General features: G+C 49.3%; 1 protein-coding gene across 1 annotated transcript in view; it reads left to right on the top strand.

Annotated features, from left to right (window-relative positions):
* The window catches only part of BTBD16 (BTB domain containing 16), a 57,937-nt gene that overhangs the window by 26,765 nt on the left and 14,580 nt on the right, over positions 1 to 16,592 (top strand). Inside the window, exon 10 of the mRNA XM_042780409.1 lies at positions 5,652 to 5,771. Coding sequence (XP_042636343.1) covers positions 5,652 to 5,771 — 120 coding nt within the window. The remainder of the gene's footprint in view (positions 1 to 5,651; positions 5,772 to 16,592) is intronic.

Below are 16,592 nucleotides of genomic sequence, written 5' to 3'. Positions count from 1 at the left end.
AACAGAGAATCCAGAAGAGGGGGCTGGAGCTGTGACCTGTGCAAGGGGAGGTGGTTGGAAATGTAACCCGCCCAGGGTCCCTTGTCTTAGGGTCTGTGCTCACGTCAGCTGCCAGCTGGTGGGACTGGCACCATGGCCCACCCCTGCTGAAGGTAGAGGACTCTGTGTGTGAAGACCCTGTGGTGTGTTCATAGCACATAGGTAAGGCCCCTTTAAAGGGTTAAAGAGCAAAGATGTCACTCTGAAGACTAAGGGGCATCTGGCCCAAGCCATTGTATTTCCAATCACCTCATGTGCACATGAAAGCTGGACAATGAATAAGGAAGACCGAAGAATTGATGCCTTTGAATTATGGTATTGGTGAAGAATATTGAGTAGCATAGTGCCTAAGGCACTTGACTGCTAACCAGAAGACTGGCGGTTCAAACCCACCAGCCACTTCTCAGAAGGAAGTTTGGGCAATCTACTTCCGTAGTGATACTGCCTTGGAAACCCAAGGAGGGGTCACTATGAGTCGGGGCCAACTCAACGGCACATAAGAACAACCACACCATGGACTGCCAGAAGAGTGAGCAAATCTGCCTTGGAAGACGTACAGGCAGAAGGCTCCTTAGAAGGGAGGTTGGAGAGACTTCATCTCATGTACTTTGGACATGTTATCACTGAAGAAGAACACCGTGCTTAGTCAAGTAGAGCGTTGCTGACCAAGTGGAAACCTTCAACAAGGTGGACTGATACGGTGATTTCAACAGTGAGGTCAAACCTAGCAATGACTGTAAGGATGGTGCAGGTTTGGGCAGTGTTTTGTTCTGTCATCCTAGGGTCTCCGAGTTGGAGCCAGCTCCACAGGACCAACAACAACATGGTACGCACACTGTCTCTTGAGTCCCACAATCCCATGCAGCGAGTGCAAGTACTATTCCTCTTCCACAGATGAAGCTACTAAAGGGCAGAGCATTTAAGGGATGTGCCCTAGCCTAAAAATGGTGCCCTGTTCTCCTTTGACTCCAAAGTCCACACTCTTGACCTTGAACCTCCTCATTTGTCATGGAGCCCGGGGCTTTCCAGCAACTGGAAGAAAACTGTGAGAACTGGCCTGCTGAGAAGCCACATGGTCCCAGAGTGGTTTGTGTGGAAATGCTGAATCCCAAGGTCAGGGACAGGGCATGCTTGGCCCTATTTGGCTGCCCCTCTAGCCGTGGATGGCAGCCATCCCCTGGTTTGTGGTTGTGTTCGAGTCTTGGGGCCTTGTTGGAACAACATCCATTTCTCAGCAGATGCTTCATCTTCTGGGCCGATCAGCCTTCCCCTTCCGGAGTCTCGTTGACCTCACTGTCCTTTGGGTCTTGCTTTCCATTTTGTAAATGGCCTAGAATAAACTGCACACCGTTTTCCTAACCTCCTGGGTCTCTGGTTTTCAGTTAATTTTCTTTTCAGGGGTCACCATTAGGTTATGCTGCTAACTCCTGGACATGATGAAACACTCATTCCGAGCCCTGAGTTTCTGGAAGCCAAGCTCTTTGTAGACCTGGGAAGTGGAGCTCAGAGTCACCTAGTGCCCAGCTGCGTGAGGGCTGCCTCTCAGCCACCTGTGTTTCCATAGCTCCCTGACTTCTCTGTCTGTGGAGGAGCTCTGGTGGCGTAGTGGTTAAAGCATTCAGCTGCTAACCAAAAGGTCGGTGGTTCAAACTCTCTGTGGCAGAAAGAGGAGGCAGTCTGCTTCTGTAAGGATTTACAGCATTGGAAATACTATGGGGCAGTTCTACTCTGTTCTAAAGGGCCGTTAGGAGTCAGAATCAATTTGATGGCAGTGGGTTTGGGTTTTTTTGTTTGTTTTTTTCCTGTCGATGGAACAAGGAGCCTGAAGTCTTAGGAAGTCCCTGAAGAGACGTACCCCCATCCCACCTGGCCCCTGTGTCCCCCAGACAGCACTGCTGTCCACACAGCATTCTTTCCAGAGCAGATGCCAGTTCCCAGAAGCTTCTAGAACACCATGGTGCATCCATCTCAAACATAATTCCTGAAGCTAATTCTTCTCTGGCTGCAAAATGGGCTCAGGTGTAGCAAGGATCGTGAGGCTGGGGCAGGATGGGGCAGTGTTTCGCTCTGTTGTTCATAGGGTCACTATGAGTCAGGACCGACTCGACGACACCTAGCAGCAACAACAATGCTTCCTGGCTAATGACAATACCACTGGTAACGATGGTGTTGGATGCTGGTGAGTCACTGCTGACTCGTGTGGACCCAATGTGTGCAAAGTAGAGCTGCTTTGCAGGGTTTTCAAGGCTGTGACTCTTTGGAAACAGATTTCCAGGCCTTACTTCCAAGGCACCTCTTGGTGGTTTCGATCCACCAACCTTCCAGTTAGTGCAGTCCTGCATGGAGCCATTTTCCAGTTACACTCTAAGCGTCTTGTTCAGTCTGATTCCTGCAGCAGCCCAGGGAGGTGGATATTGTCACCCATGTTTTCACTTATGGAATGGAGATTGTAGGAAATGAAGGGACTCACCCATGGTCCCCCACAGTGTGAGGGTAGGATTTGAACCCAGGTTTGAGTGGCCTCCAGGCTACGGGCAGGCTCTGCCTGAGTCTTTTTCCTTGTTGGGGGTCAGAAGCAATAAAGATATTGAATGTTTTAATTAAAAACTCACAAAGATAGGAGGATAATCAAAAATATTACCATGTCTGCCTCCCTAGATGAGTAAATGGTACCACTGTGTCACAGAGGAGCTCTGGTGGCATAGTGCCTAAGGCTAACCAGAAGGTTGAAGGTTCAAACCCACCAACCACTCCTCAAAAGGAAGATGGGGCAATCTATTTCCGTAGGGATATCACCTCGGAAACCCAAGGAGGGGTCGCTATGAGTCGGATCCAACTCCATGGCAGTGGGTATGGTTTGGTTTTGGTATTACCAATAAGTCGACCCCATTGGGTTTCTGAGGCAGTAAATCTTTACGGAAGTAGATTGCCCAGTCTTCCTTACGCAGAGTGGCTGGTGGGTTTGAACCGCCAACTTTGTGGTTAGCAGACAAATGCCTTAGGCACTACACCACCAGAGCTCCTTTGTATCACCAATAAAGTAGGGGTTGCCTGTGTCTCCCTCCCACCCCTCCCACTCTCCCTAAAGACAGCCACCCCCGTCATGAACTCGGGCAGATCCGATCTCCATGGTCATACTGTTACTACATGGATATGTGTGTCCAGAAATAATGCTCATGGTGGCTTTGTGAGAGTTGGTTGAGACCCCAGCACCCTTCGGGAGATGCAGATGTGCCTGAATTCCCTCTGGTGGTTATCTGCTGCAGGAACTGATACATGCTGATACTCGGCCTAAAGACAGAGGGCCTTACTTGAACAGTTGTCCTTTGTGATAACGTAAAAGCAGGATTCTGGTTCACGGGGCTCCTGTCTCCCCCAACTGCTCTCCATATTGCTGCCAGGCTCACTAGTACGAACTTCCAGGAACCTTTTGGGCTTGCGGATCCCGAGGATGGCGTCTGCTCTGAAGTCACATGACGTGTCCAGCTCAGCAGTGCCTGTAGTGCCACCAAGTTCTCAGTGGTGACATCACACTGAGTGGCCCTGTGTGGCCTCTAGACTGCACAGACAGTCGTGTGACGTGGGAGAAGCGGGTCCTGTTGGGCTGGGGTCCCCATATATCTGTGGGTGGCCTAAAAACCAGATAAGAGGAAAAGACAGTCTGCTCCATCCAAAACTAGCGTAAGAAGTGGGTGGGTGACATTTCCTTTGCCCTTTAGAGCCACAATGTGGCTTAGGTTCCACCCAGTAAGGCCACTTAAAATGGGGGATGCAGACGCACCACAGTTGGTACAGTTAAATTGTGACATTTTAAAGCCAGGTGCCCTCTCCACGGTCAGCTAGAGACTTAAGTGTCAATGGGTTTCAGAAACAGTAAAATGATTCTCAGATAACCAAGACGTTGGAGGCTGTTGGAGAAGCTGTTGGTGAAGTGCCCTGACTTTTCAAAGCGGACATCCTGGGGACTGGCAGCCACTCTGTCCCTTCATCCATGGTGACAGGCTCACGTTGCTGCCAGCAGAGCACAGCTCAGAGGCTAGGTCGGAGCCCCAGCTGGCCCTCTCTGAGCTTGTTACTATATGTCAGGCACTGTGCCGGGCACTTTGTATGCCTGTGGTCAGCACGGTAATGGCTGATTCTGACAGCACCCCTAGAGGACAGAATAGAACTGCCCCATAGGCTTTCCTAGGCTCTCAATTTTTATAAAAGCCAGCTGCCACAATGTTCTCCTGGAGTGGCTGGCGGATCCAAACCACCAACCTTTTGGTTAGCAGCCCAATTCTTTAATTGCCACCAGAGGTTCTTATGTAATCACAAGATTCTTTTAAATGTGGATGAGGTAGGCAAAACCAGAGAAAGCAATGAGGATACTACCCTGCTGGTCTGAAGATGGAGGCGGGGCCACGAGTCGAGGAATGCAGGCGGCCTCTAGAGGCTGGGAGAGGCAAGGACATGGATTTTCCCCTAGAGCCTCCAGAAGGCACGCTGTCCTGCCCACACCTCGATTTTAGTCCCTGAGACTCGCTGGGGACTTCTGACCTCTGGACCAATAAGGCAATAAATGTGTGTTGTTGTAAGCCATGTGGTTTGTGGTAATTTGTTACAGCAGCCATAATTAAACTCATACATTGTATCATCTCATCTAGTCAGTCCTCTGAGCAGCTCCCTTTTTAACAAAAAGGGAAGTTGTTGCCTCAGCTCCCTCACGGCCCCTCACACATGTCAGGCCTGGACTGTGCTCCCCGAGGCTGTCAACCCCCGAGTTTTCACAGATAGAGCCCCGGGGCTTTCTTCACAGGCGCCTCCGGGTGGCCTCGAACCCCCAACTTTTTGTACCACCCAGGACGCCATTGTTATTTTACAGGGGAGGAAATTTCGGTTAAAGGGCTGTGAAGCAACTTGCAGGAGGGTCCACAGACAGTTTGGGGTGGGACTCAGATTCTAACCCGACCCCTGCCCTGTTCTGAGTCCAGAGTCCTGTGACCTTGGATCCATTCTGTACGTTATAGAACCCCAGTCAGGCTGGGACCAGGGTCAGGCAAGTGAGGCGCTCAGAGTGGGAGGAGGGCACCTGGAAACTCAGCCAATAGCATCAGTTCTATTTTATGCCATATTCTTTTTTTAAATGAAAATGAATGCAAAAAAATCCACAATGAACAAGATATCAATATGGAGATAAGACTGTCTTGACATCCACGTTTTAAGAATAAGGAGTAGACCCCAATCTTGCCTGAATGCGGTGTGGTATTAAACAAAACAATGCAGAGAAATACCCGGGGGACCCCTGGCATGTACTAAGAGCTCAGTAACTGAGGGCCACATGTTTGAGGCGGTCCGGTGTGACGGTGGTGGGCTGGACGCTCAGGCTCTGGGATCAGACCTGCAGGGCTCCAATCCCAGCTCTGCTGTCACTGAAAGCCACGTGACTGTGAGCAGGTGGTAGACTGCTGTGTCTTGGCTGCCAACTGACTGTGGGAGGGAGGATGCTGCCTCATTCTCAACTTACCTCTTGTTTTTCATTTTCCTATAAATGAATGATTTCTGCATTCCTCAAATTGTTTCCTAACAATTTACTCTCTCTCTCTCTCTCTCTCTCTTTTTTTTTTCCTTAGCTTGTTTACCTTTAGTGAATTTCATCTTCTGCAAACAATGCTTGCTTGGGTCTACTTGCAAGTAAACATCAAAATTCAGACATTTCCAATCTATGAGACCCTGATGGCTTTTTTTGACAGGTAACATAACTTAGTGTCATTGTTGAAATGGACAGGCTCTGCTTGCTTTGCTCATGTGAAGGGGACGGCAGATGGGGGATGGGGGATGGGGGATGGAGGTTCCCTGGCCCACAGTGGTTAAGCACTGGGCTGCTGACCAAAAGGTCTGCAGTTCCAGCCCAGCAGCGGGTCGGTGAACTAAAGACCTGGCAGTCTGCTCCGGTGAAGATGACAGCCCAGGAAGCCCAGCTCTGCTGTGAGTGGGAATCAATTGGAGGGTGTCCAACAGCCACAGCGCCGTGGGGGAAGCGTCCGTCATACAGTATCCATAGTGCTGTCCAGAGGACAGAGGATGCAGTTTTCTTTATGGGGCCTAAGGTTATGGGATGGCTTTGAACAAGCGGATTACCTGGAAAAGTAAATAACACGTAGGTGTTGCAACCCGAGATGATGATGTGCTTCTGGGAACTTGTTCTGAGTCCAGTGACAGATGATGCTAAGGTGCGTTACCCAGAGAATTAGCATACCACACTGAGCTCAGAATACGTCATGTTTAAAACGTACTTGGAGCCGACTAGACCATCCTCAGTTATGTTTTACTAGACAGAACCTGAAACTCCAGGTTTTCTGGATGAATCAAAAGGCATTTGAATGTACAAGGTTTCATACGATTAATCCAGCATCCTCTGCTCTCTGAACATACAAATTCCAAAAGTTATTCATCTCAGCATTTAAGTGAAACGTAACAATGACAGTAATAACAGTGGGCCCCGCTGACACTAGTGACCACAGTGACCCCGATGAGCACTTTCCATGTGGTATCTCATTCAGTGTGCTGCAAAGAGGCTGGTTTCATGGCTCCCTTTTGACAGATGAGGAAATCGAGGTAGAGATGAGCTGTCTTGCCAGAGATCATACAAGTGGTAAGGGATGGAGTCTGATTGGAACCCAGAGCTGCCAAAGCCCATGCTGCGTGCTGCCCATTCCTAGAATGGCAGATGGGATTCGTGCCTTGTACCTACTCTAGGAAGGCGCTCTGGTAGCATAATGCCTAAGGCACTTGACTGCTAACCAGAAGGCTGGCAGTTCAAACCCACCAGCCACTCCTCGGAAGGAAGCTTGGGCAATATACTTCTGTAGTGATACCGCCTCAGAAACCCAAGGAGGGGTTGCTATGAGTCGGATCCAACTCAACGGCACATAACAACCACCACCACCACCTACTCCAGGTGGTTTGGGAATGGCTCCCTGGACACTGTGTTGAGAAGGATCCTGAGGCTGCCTCTGGGTTCAGCGTTGTGGGCACTGTCATCGGCCAGGGCTCTCTCAGACGGCCTGGCAGCCCATCCTTTTCTCCTCCGCAGAGTGTCTTCCTCCTACCTCAGGTTTTTTCTGTCTGCTCCGTCAGAGCATCCTGATTAACAATGTCACTGGGACAGCGTGAGTACAGGGTATGGGGGGAGTGGCAGTGGTGGTCCCGGGGCTCCGTGTCCTGCCTCCTTGGCCTCTGTTAACCTTCATCATCACTGAAGGGGCTGTGAGAGGTGGTGACCCTGGGGCCACTGGAGCCCAGCCCTCCGGGACCTGTCCTGGAGAGGAAATAACTGGCCACGTTACCTTTTCTGTCAGGTGCTTTCTTGTTCGTTTTTTTAATTGTGGCAAAATATACATAACATTTGCCTCGTCAACAGTGCTTACGTGTATAATTCAGTGACAGTGTTCACATCCCTGAGGTGCAGCCTTTAGCCTTGTCCAAATTAGTCCATCACCAGTAACAGAAACTCAGTGCCCCCAGGTGGCTACTTCCCCCTGCCTCCTTCCCCTAATGTTGTGCACCTGGATTTGATTCCCACTCCTAGCGACTGACAGGGCAGAGTAGAACGTCCCGAGGTGTTTCCTTGGCTGCAGTCTTTATGGGAGCAGTTCACCAGGTCTTTTCTCCCACAGAGCAGCTGGTGGGTTCAAACCACTGACCTTTGAGTTAGCAGCCAAGGACTTAACCATTGTGCCACCAGGGCTCCTTCCCGTCCCTGATGGCCACTCACAGCTTGGTTTCTAGTTGCCTGTTACGTGTTAATTGAGAGCATCCTGTAGTTGTCCCTTCGTGACTGACTGACTTCGCTCAGCACCGTGGTTTTGGGTTCGTCCGCGCTGGCACCCTTTATGGCTGAGTAAAACTTCATTGCATGGCTAGCCCACCTTGCTTTGATGCCTCTGTCCGTTGATGGACACTTGGGTGTCTCCACCTTTTGGCTCCTTGAACTGTCCTGCTGTGCAAGCTGGTGTGCGGCTATCAGGTGTGTTTTTGCACCCCCACAGCAGCAGAAACGGGGGGCTTCCGGCCTGAGACGGGGTGTTCAGCAAGCCAGTAGCTCCATTTCTTTAGCACATGTGAGGGTAGCAGACAGACACAGCTTCTATGTATCCTTAAGCAGCGGGTTGGTCTCTGTTGAAGCCACGTCTCATTTGCTCTGTTTTGAAGCTTTTAATCTATTTCTGGAACAGCTGGGCACCGTGCTAACTGAAGAGCCCATTTGTCTCTGTCTTGTTGTTTGGGGAAGGCGGTATGCAGTGCCGGAATTCTATTTTCTTTGCTTGGTTTCTATATAATTTGCTGGGAACCTAAGTGTCTTAAGTCCCCCGCCCCCTTTTAATAGCCCAGTGAGCCGTGCGCACCAGGAGATACTGTTCTTTGGATTGGGGTTCGTGCTCTTGCTGGAGACATCTCAGCACAGGAGATAGGAGATGAGCTAGGATGTGGCTTTAATGTGAAACTAGTGGGACTGAGGGGGTGAAGGTGCAGGGCCCCAGCATTGGAAGTGGGGTTCAGTGGCCTTCCCAGAGCTGGGGACTCAGCAGCTCCTCCCAGAGAGTGGAAGGACGTGGTGTCTTTCTCTATCACAGCTTTTCCATCCTCTGGAATCTGCATTGACCGGTTTTGACCACCCCCCAAACCTTACTATCCACACAGCCTTTCCCCAGACGACCCAATCCTGCACGATTTTTCTTATTAGAAACCATTTGCTTATTTCCAGCCGTCTCACTGCCCCACCTCAGGTACCACCTTCCGACCGGGGTGACCCTCACTGCCTGTGTGCCGGTCCTGTGTCTCTGCTCTCTCCTCCTCTGCCCACCACCAGCTCCCCTCGGAGAAGTGGATCTTAGTATACGGATTCAGAATTCAGAGGGCACCACACCTGCTGCACCGTGAACTAATGGCATGGCACCAGAGTGCCGTCTCTGTGGAGTGGGAGAACAGGGTCAGTGTACTCGACGGAGGAGGAGTCTTGGTCAGCCGGTGGGGCCCCGCCCCTGGACATGGGGGTGAGCAGTGGGGTGCTAGGCTCCCTGTTTGCCACTCCTTCCCTAAAGCTGACCAGCGGCCGTGCAGGGCCCTGGAGTTGCTGTCGTAGGGGCCTAGTGGCCCAAAGGCTTGGGCTGCAGGAAGGGTGGCCTGCTGCCAGTGTAGGAGGAGCCTGGGGAAGGCACAGTCACCCGGCCAGGATTGGGTCACCAGGGGGGTGAGCTTCAAAGCTTGGTGAGATCAAAGGACACAGCTCAAGGGGCAGTTTCTCTGACCACTGACAAGGACATGGCCGAGCAGCAAGCAGCTCGAGTGGGAGCAGAGGAGCGGATGTACTGGGAGGCAGTAAACAGGCTGGGAATGACTGAGGAAGGAGTTGGGTGTTTGGCCCAGTTTGTGAAGTTGCCTGTGTTGATGGTATGTGTTTAACAGCAGAGCGATTTATAAGCTGTCTCTCAGGGTGGGGGAGCCGTGGCCAAAGCAGACATTGGAGGCCCTCCTGTTATGGGGACCTGCAAACTGGGGGTGTGCTTTCATAACATGGCAGCAGTTGTGTGTGGCCATGGCATGCGGAGGCGTGTTTACGGAAACAGCACCTGTGGCAAGCTCTGAAATCGCGCCACTGGCCAAACAGCTGACACCATTTATCAGACAACCTCACTGTCACGTCAGCTTAGAAACACAAGTCCAGCTCGCTCACCTGTGGCCTGACACGTGGTGGCACTCCATGACAATGACACCTGCACCTTCCTTGCTTTCACTGATGAAGATTGCTCTGTGATGGTGTTCTCGTTCCCTGGTGCTGCTCTGACAAGAAATATACCACAAATGGGATGGCCTTAACAAACAGGAGTTTATTCTTACAATTTGGATGCTTTAAGTCCAAGTTCAAAGAGCCAGGCTCTAGGGGCTGGGTGAAAGCCCCTCAACCTTGGGCTTCAGCTCTGCCTCCAGCTCCTGACCCACTGAAGCTAGAGGCATTTCTTCAGCTGCTGGCTGCTGAGGCTAAGAAGCCCAAGGTTGACAAATAAAATGGCACAGTCCCAGTGTCACCAAAGCACACAGCAGGCCATTAATTTAAGTCCATTGTAAGTCCCAAGGTCAGCAGAGCATGGTATAGGCCGCTGAGCAACGACACGGCTACATGCAGGGTCCAAGCGTGCCATAGGATAGAGACCATTCCCCAAGGGTTCTGCTTATATACAGGAAGCAGACCACATCCCAAAGGCAGCTACTCAGCTGCTCACAGTGGATTCCACCATGGAGTTGATGACCAGTCTCATCATGGGGACTACTACATCCAGCTGCCCAGCCACTCAACCAGGCCCAGCCAAGTTGACACACAAACATAACCACCACAGATGGGCTCAAAGCCATTTCTTTTTGTTTTCATTTTCTTCTTTTTCTATACGCAGCAGCACAAGATCAGACATCTGCCTCGACCCATAAACCAAAACCAAACCCGCAGCCATCAAGTCAGTTCTGGCTCATAGTGACCCTAGAGGACAGATTAGAACTGCCCCCTAGGGTGCCCAAGGCTGTAAATCTTTACAGAGACAGACTGTCACATCTCCCCTCACACCCAGAGCAGCTGGTGGGTTCAAACCGCCAATCTTTTGGTTAGCAGCTAAGTGCTTTAAACACTGTATCACCAGGGCTCCTTCCTTTGCCTGTGGAGGGTCTCAAATACAGAAGTATTCATTTCAACTTGCTGAGTGATCTCTCACTGCTGGCGATGGAAACAGCAATAGTTAATAGAAATTGCTCAGTGGCGCCCCCTTCAGGTGCCATCCCTGCTGGCCCTTAGGTCCACCTCTGGTGGCAAGCCGGCATCAGAGAAGGATTCAGAGAAGTAACAGAGTAAAATGAGTCAGGTCCCCTTGGCTTGCCTGTTATAACAGTGTCCCTAAGGTTAAAAAAAAAAAAAAAAAAAACAGATTCACTTCTGTGAAGTCGATTCCAACTCATAGCGACCCCTCCTTGGGTTTCTGAGGTGGTGTCTCTACAGAAGTAGATTGCCCAATCTTTCTTCTGAGGAGTGGCTGGTGGGTTTGAACCTCCAGCCTTCTGGTTAGCAGTCAAATGCCTTAGGCACTACACCATCAGAGCTCCTGTTCCTAAGGCAAGGTGATTTATTTGTACACTTCACTCCTCCAGTGCCAACCATACTTGCGAACCCATGGGGTCAAGCTTTCTCTGCTGTCCTGTTCACTTTCATTCACTGATTGTTTTTGAATCTTTCATTCAGGCAACAGATGTTCATTGAGCACATACCTTGTGCCAAGGTCATAGTGAGAGTTTGATGGAGCAGTTTCTCCATCTGCCCGATGTTGAGGGAGCTCTTTGATCTTATTTTCATTGCTATCTGAGTATCAGTGCAGGCCGGGAGCATGCACACAAACACACACACACGCACCCCTTTGCACTCCACCACCGATTGCCTTGGCAGTGGCTGCTTTAGAAAAACAAATAGACAGTCCAGAATGAAATGGAGTACGATCTGGTAGGAAAAGCAAAAATCGTAAACAAAGCCATTGCCTGCACCCCTGAAAAAAGAGCGGTCATTCTGTTTCACTTAGCAGCTTAAGAAGTTCAGGAAATCTGAAAAAACACATCCATTGGAGAAGAGCAGCCACATTTTCAACTTGTAAAAAGTGCATCCTTCAATATGTGTGTTTATATAAAATGCACACTTGTGAAGTAAACAGTTCAGTGAATTTCCCCAAGGGGAGCACGCCTGTGTCCATCCCGCCCCAGAAGCAGGACACAGCCAGCTCCTAAAGGGCCTTGTCTCAGCACGACCTTCCACCAAAGGTCAGCGATACCCTGACATGCACATCCATTCCTGTTGTCTGCTTCTAAACTTCCTATCCATAGAACCACATACAGGCCTACCTCGCAGGTACTGTGGGTTCGCAGCCAGACCACTGCAGTAAAGCGAGTCACACAAGCTTTTTGGTTTCCCAGTGTGTGTGAAAGTTATGTTCATACTATGCTGTCGTCACTAAGTGTGCAATAGCATTAGGAGAAAATTAGAAATACTGTGAGAATGACCAAAACGTGACATAGACAGGACGTGAGCACAGGCTGTTGGAAAAATGGTGCCTGTCGATGTGCTTAACTCAGGGTTGCCACAAGGTTTCGATTTGTGAAACACACGGCACCTGTGGTGCACAGTAAAGCAAAGCCCTGTGTAACAGGGTGTGCCTGCGGTACGCACTATAACACCGGGCTGTGTCACTCATCAGAAGAGCTGTGAAACTCCTCCCGGGGCTTGCGTGCAGCACCAGTCTGTTTCAGAGGGTTTCGTCACACGGTTACACAGCCATTTCTTGTCTCAGTCGGGTGTTGACGGACATTTGGGTTGTTCCAGTTTTTGTCTATCAGGGGTAGTCCTTCTGTATACAATTTTGTGCATGCTGTTTGGTATACAGCATTATGCGTTTCTATTGGCTGTAAACCTAGGAGTGGAATTACTGTGTCATAGGATATGGATCAGCTCCATTTCAGTTTCCACTGCCTCCAGGTTGGTTCCAGCTCACGTGACTCCGTGTGTGTCACGTAGAACTGTGCACATCGAGTTTTCGGCTGGGGCTCACCACGCCTTTCCTCCAAGGTGCCTCTGGGGAGACTTCATTTAACAGCCCAGCAACAGCTTCCTTCACCCAAGGCCTCCTCAACTTTAGTAAATTCTGCCAAATTGTTTTCCAAAGCAGTGTGCTGATCCTCTCCCAGACCAGCAGCATATGAGACTTGGAGCTTTTCCCATCCATGCCAACACTTGGCATTTTCGTTTGGCTTTTCTGATGGGTGTACCAAACCAAACCCACTGTCATCGAGCCGAGTCCAACTTATAGCGACCTCCATTGGGTTTCCGAGGTGGTAAATCTTTACGGAAGTAGATTGCCCAGTCTTCCTTCCACGGAGTGGCTGGTGGGTTTGAACCACCAACCTTCTGGTTAGCAGTCAGATACCTTAGGCACTGCACCACCAGGGTGTACAGTGGCCCTAGTTTGCCTTTGTCATTTTAATTTACAGTTCCCTGCCATTGAGGTTGAGCACCTCTTCATACGTTGTTAACCTTTTGGTTGTTAACCTTTGAGTTATCTTCTTTCGTGAGGTGCCTGCTCAAACCCTTTGACTAGTTTCCTATTGGGTGGTCAGGTTTTTCTCTGTAATCTGTGATCTGTAACTCTTCTCTGTAATCTGGAACAAGTCTTTATCAGATCCGTGAATGGCACGTATCTTCTGTGACTGGCCTTCTCACTCTCTTAATGATATCTTTGATGAAGAAAAATTTTTAATTTCAAGGCAGTGCAATTTTTCAAGGTTCTCTTTTATCACAAGGGTGATTTAAGAAATCTTTGCCTACACCGACGAAGTGACAGATGGGTGGGGATGATGGGGACAGTATTCCCTCTGTCGCCTTAATAAGCCTTTAACTAGAGGGTTTTTTGCAGATGCCCTTTATCAGGTTGAGCATGTTCCTTTTGTTCCCAGTTTAAAGAGAGTTTTTACCACGTGTAAAGGTTGTATTTTGTCAAATGTCTATCTTGCTGTTCTTTTTCCAGTTTCATATGGTGGAAGCTTAGGTCATTATTGATTTAAGACATCCTTTCTTTCTTAATATGTTTAGTGCTCTAAATTTCACTCTAGGCACTGTTTTAGCTGTATCCCACACATGCTGATATGTTGTACATTCAATTTCATTATGTTCAAAATACTTTCTCATTTCCCACTTGAATTCGGTTTTGACCCATGGATTGTTGCAACTATGGTTTTTATTAGCAACCTCAGGATAAGTGGAGAAAAGAGTGAAGTTGCCAAAGATTTCCTTTTACTTGGAGCCACAATCGATGCCCATAGAAGTAGCAGTCAAGAAATCAAACAATAGATTGCTTTAGGCAAATCTGCCAAGATTTCTTTAAAGGGTTAAAGAGCAAAGATGTCACTTTAAAGACTGAAACACGCCTGACCCAAGCTATGGTATGTTCAGTGGTCTCATATGCGTGTGAAAGCTGGACAATGAATAAGGAAGACTGAAGAGATGATGCATTTGGATTTTGGAGTTCGCAAAGTGTACTGACTATACCATGCTATCCCACGGCTGGCCAGAAGAACATACAAATCTGTCTTGGATGAAAAGCAGCTCCTTAGAAGTGAGGATGGTGAGACTTCGCCTCTCTGCTTTGGCCGTGTTCTCAGAAGGGACCATTCCCTGGAGAAAGACGTCATGCTTGGTAAAGCAGAGGGCCAGCAAAAAGGGGGAGCCCCTCAATGAGACGGGTCGACACAGTGGCTGTGGCACTGGCTTAAGGACAGCAGTGACTGTGAGGATGGTAGAGAAGCAGGCAGCATTGCGCCTGCTGCACCGGGTCACTGTGAGTTAGAAGCAGCCCAATGGCACCTGACAATGGCCGGTAGTTTCCTAATATTTGAGAATTTTCCAGGTCTCTCTCTGTTATTGACTTCTCATTCAATTTCATTATGGCCAGAGAAAAGACTTTGTATGATTTTAATTCCTGTAAATTATTAAGACATGTTTTAGGCCCAGAATACAGTCTGTCCTGGTCAATGTTTATTGCCTTTTTTTAATGGTTGTAGAATTTGTTGGACTTTGCCTTTTGTCCTATCAGCTACTGCTAATTTGTGCATTTCTGTTTTTCGTTTTCTTAATTAGCCTTGCTAGAGTTAGTCTTTTTAAAGAACTGCCTTTTGGCTTAAGGACCCCTGGTGGCATGTGGTTAAAGCCCCGTGGTTAACCACCAGCTGCTCCACGGAAGAAAGATGTGGCTGTCTGCTTCTGTAAATACTTACATACAGTCTCGGAAACCTTAGGGGCCAGTTGTCCTCTGTCCTTCAGGGTCGCTATGAGTTGATATCAATTCAGGGGCAATGGGTTTTGCCTCTTGGCTTTGTTGACTTTTTCCCAGTTGTGTGTTTGTTTTGTATTTTATTATTGGTTTCTCTTTATTGTTTCCTTCTACTTGGAGGACTGTTTGATATCTGCTTTCTGACTTGATGGTGGTGGGTTGTTGTTTTTCTTTTCCTAACTTCTTGAGATGGATCCTAGATCACTGATACTCTGTCCCCCTTCTTCCCTCTTTTACAGCTTTGAGTTTCCTTCAGCTGCACGTCACACGTATGGGTCTCAGAACGTTAGCTGAAGGACAGCAAAACGGTTCACTTTCACGCCAGCTCTTAAACTGCTCATTTCATAAAACCAGAGAATGTGCATGCTGGAAGGTCCCATAGAGATCAACTGGCCCAACCCTTTTATTCTGCAAATGAGTGACCTGAGGCCCAGGGAAGCCAAAGTGCTTGCTGCTCCTTTAGCCTCTGGCTGGTGGAGCTGGGGTTGAGCGAGGTCCCCTGGGTCTTCTGACATAGCATTTTACTTTGAGATCTCAGGGGTGAGGACAAAGCATGAAGAGGTCTGTAATTCTGGTTGATAACTGAACTAGTCTTCACTCAAAGGATCCCTCACGGACACTGCAAATATGGGTTCCATCAGAGGCTTACAACCTCACCGGAAGATGGTCCACTGCAGGCAGCCCCTGAAGAAGCCAGTTCTGGCACCATCCCAATATCTAGATCTCCTGACCTCTCCAGCTGCGTCTCCTCCTGTGCCTTTTCCACATGGGACCCAGCCTTTAAGGAGCTGGTCAGGGACTCCTCCAGGAAGCCTTCCTTGATCTCACCACACAGGAAACAGATTCCTCTGTCCACTTCTCTGTAGAGAAGACAGAACTTGTGCAGGCTGTGTGGACTTCCACCCTCCTGACAAACCCAAAGCTCCCACCCACACGCACGCTCCCACCCACACACTAAGCTGAGGGGAACCACCCAGGTGAACCCCAAGCGGAGCTGCGCAGCAAGGCCCTGCACCCACTGCACCCTGCGACATTTCCCCAGTGAGATGCTCTGTGGTGGCATGTCCTCGGGGTGGGCAGGGGCCACGTGCCTCTGGCGGTTAATGACATTTGCAGATGTAGCCACACAGTCATCACAAAACTGGGCACCCCTGGCGTAACAACTCTGATCTCCTAACCAGAACATTCATTTTGAAATGTGCCATGAGTCATGGACATTAAGGCCATCACGTTGTTCTTTCAGAATCGCTCCGGCAAGTCCCGGGTGGGGAACTCGGTAGACGTCTCAGGAAACAGAGTCTCCTCCGACCTCCCTTTGTGCCTCCTACCTTTCATTTCCTCCCTTTCGTGCCTTCACCAGTACTGTCCTCCGCTCTACTTGAACCTGGCTTTCTGGAGCTTGAATCTTACTTGGTTTCTGGGTCCCTAAATAAGGAGACCTGGTGGCACAGTGGTTAAGCACTTGGCTGCTAATCAAAAGGTCAGAGGCTCAAACCCTCCAGCTACTCCACTGCAGAAAGCTGTGGCAGTCTGCTTCTTGTAAAGAGCACAGCCTTAGAAACCCCATGGCGCAATTCTGCCTTGTCCTACAGGGTTACTGTGAGTTGGAATCTACTCAACAGCACAAAACAACACAATAAATATTATTTCTTATTCATTACTAAT

This window comes from Orycteropus afer, unplaced genomic scaffold, assembly GCF_000298275.1.
Source record: "Orycteropus afer afer isolate SDZICR_OR568_19922 unplaced genomic scaffold, OryAfe1.0 scaffold00038, whole genome shotgun sequence".
Classification (NCBI taxonomy): domain Eukaryota; kingdom Metazoa; phylum Chordata; class Mammalia; order Tubulidentata; family Orycteropodidae; genus Orycteropus; species Orycteropus afer.
The sequence above is the reverse complement of the archived record's forward strand: the minus strand, read 5'-3'. Positions and strand labels throughout refer to the sequence as shown.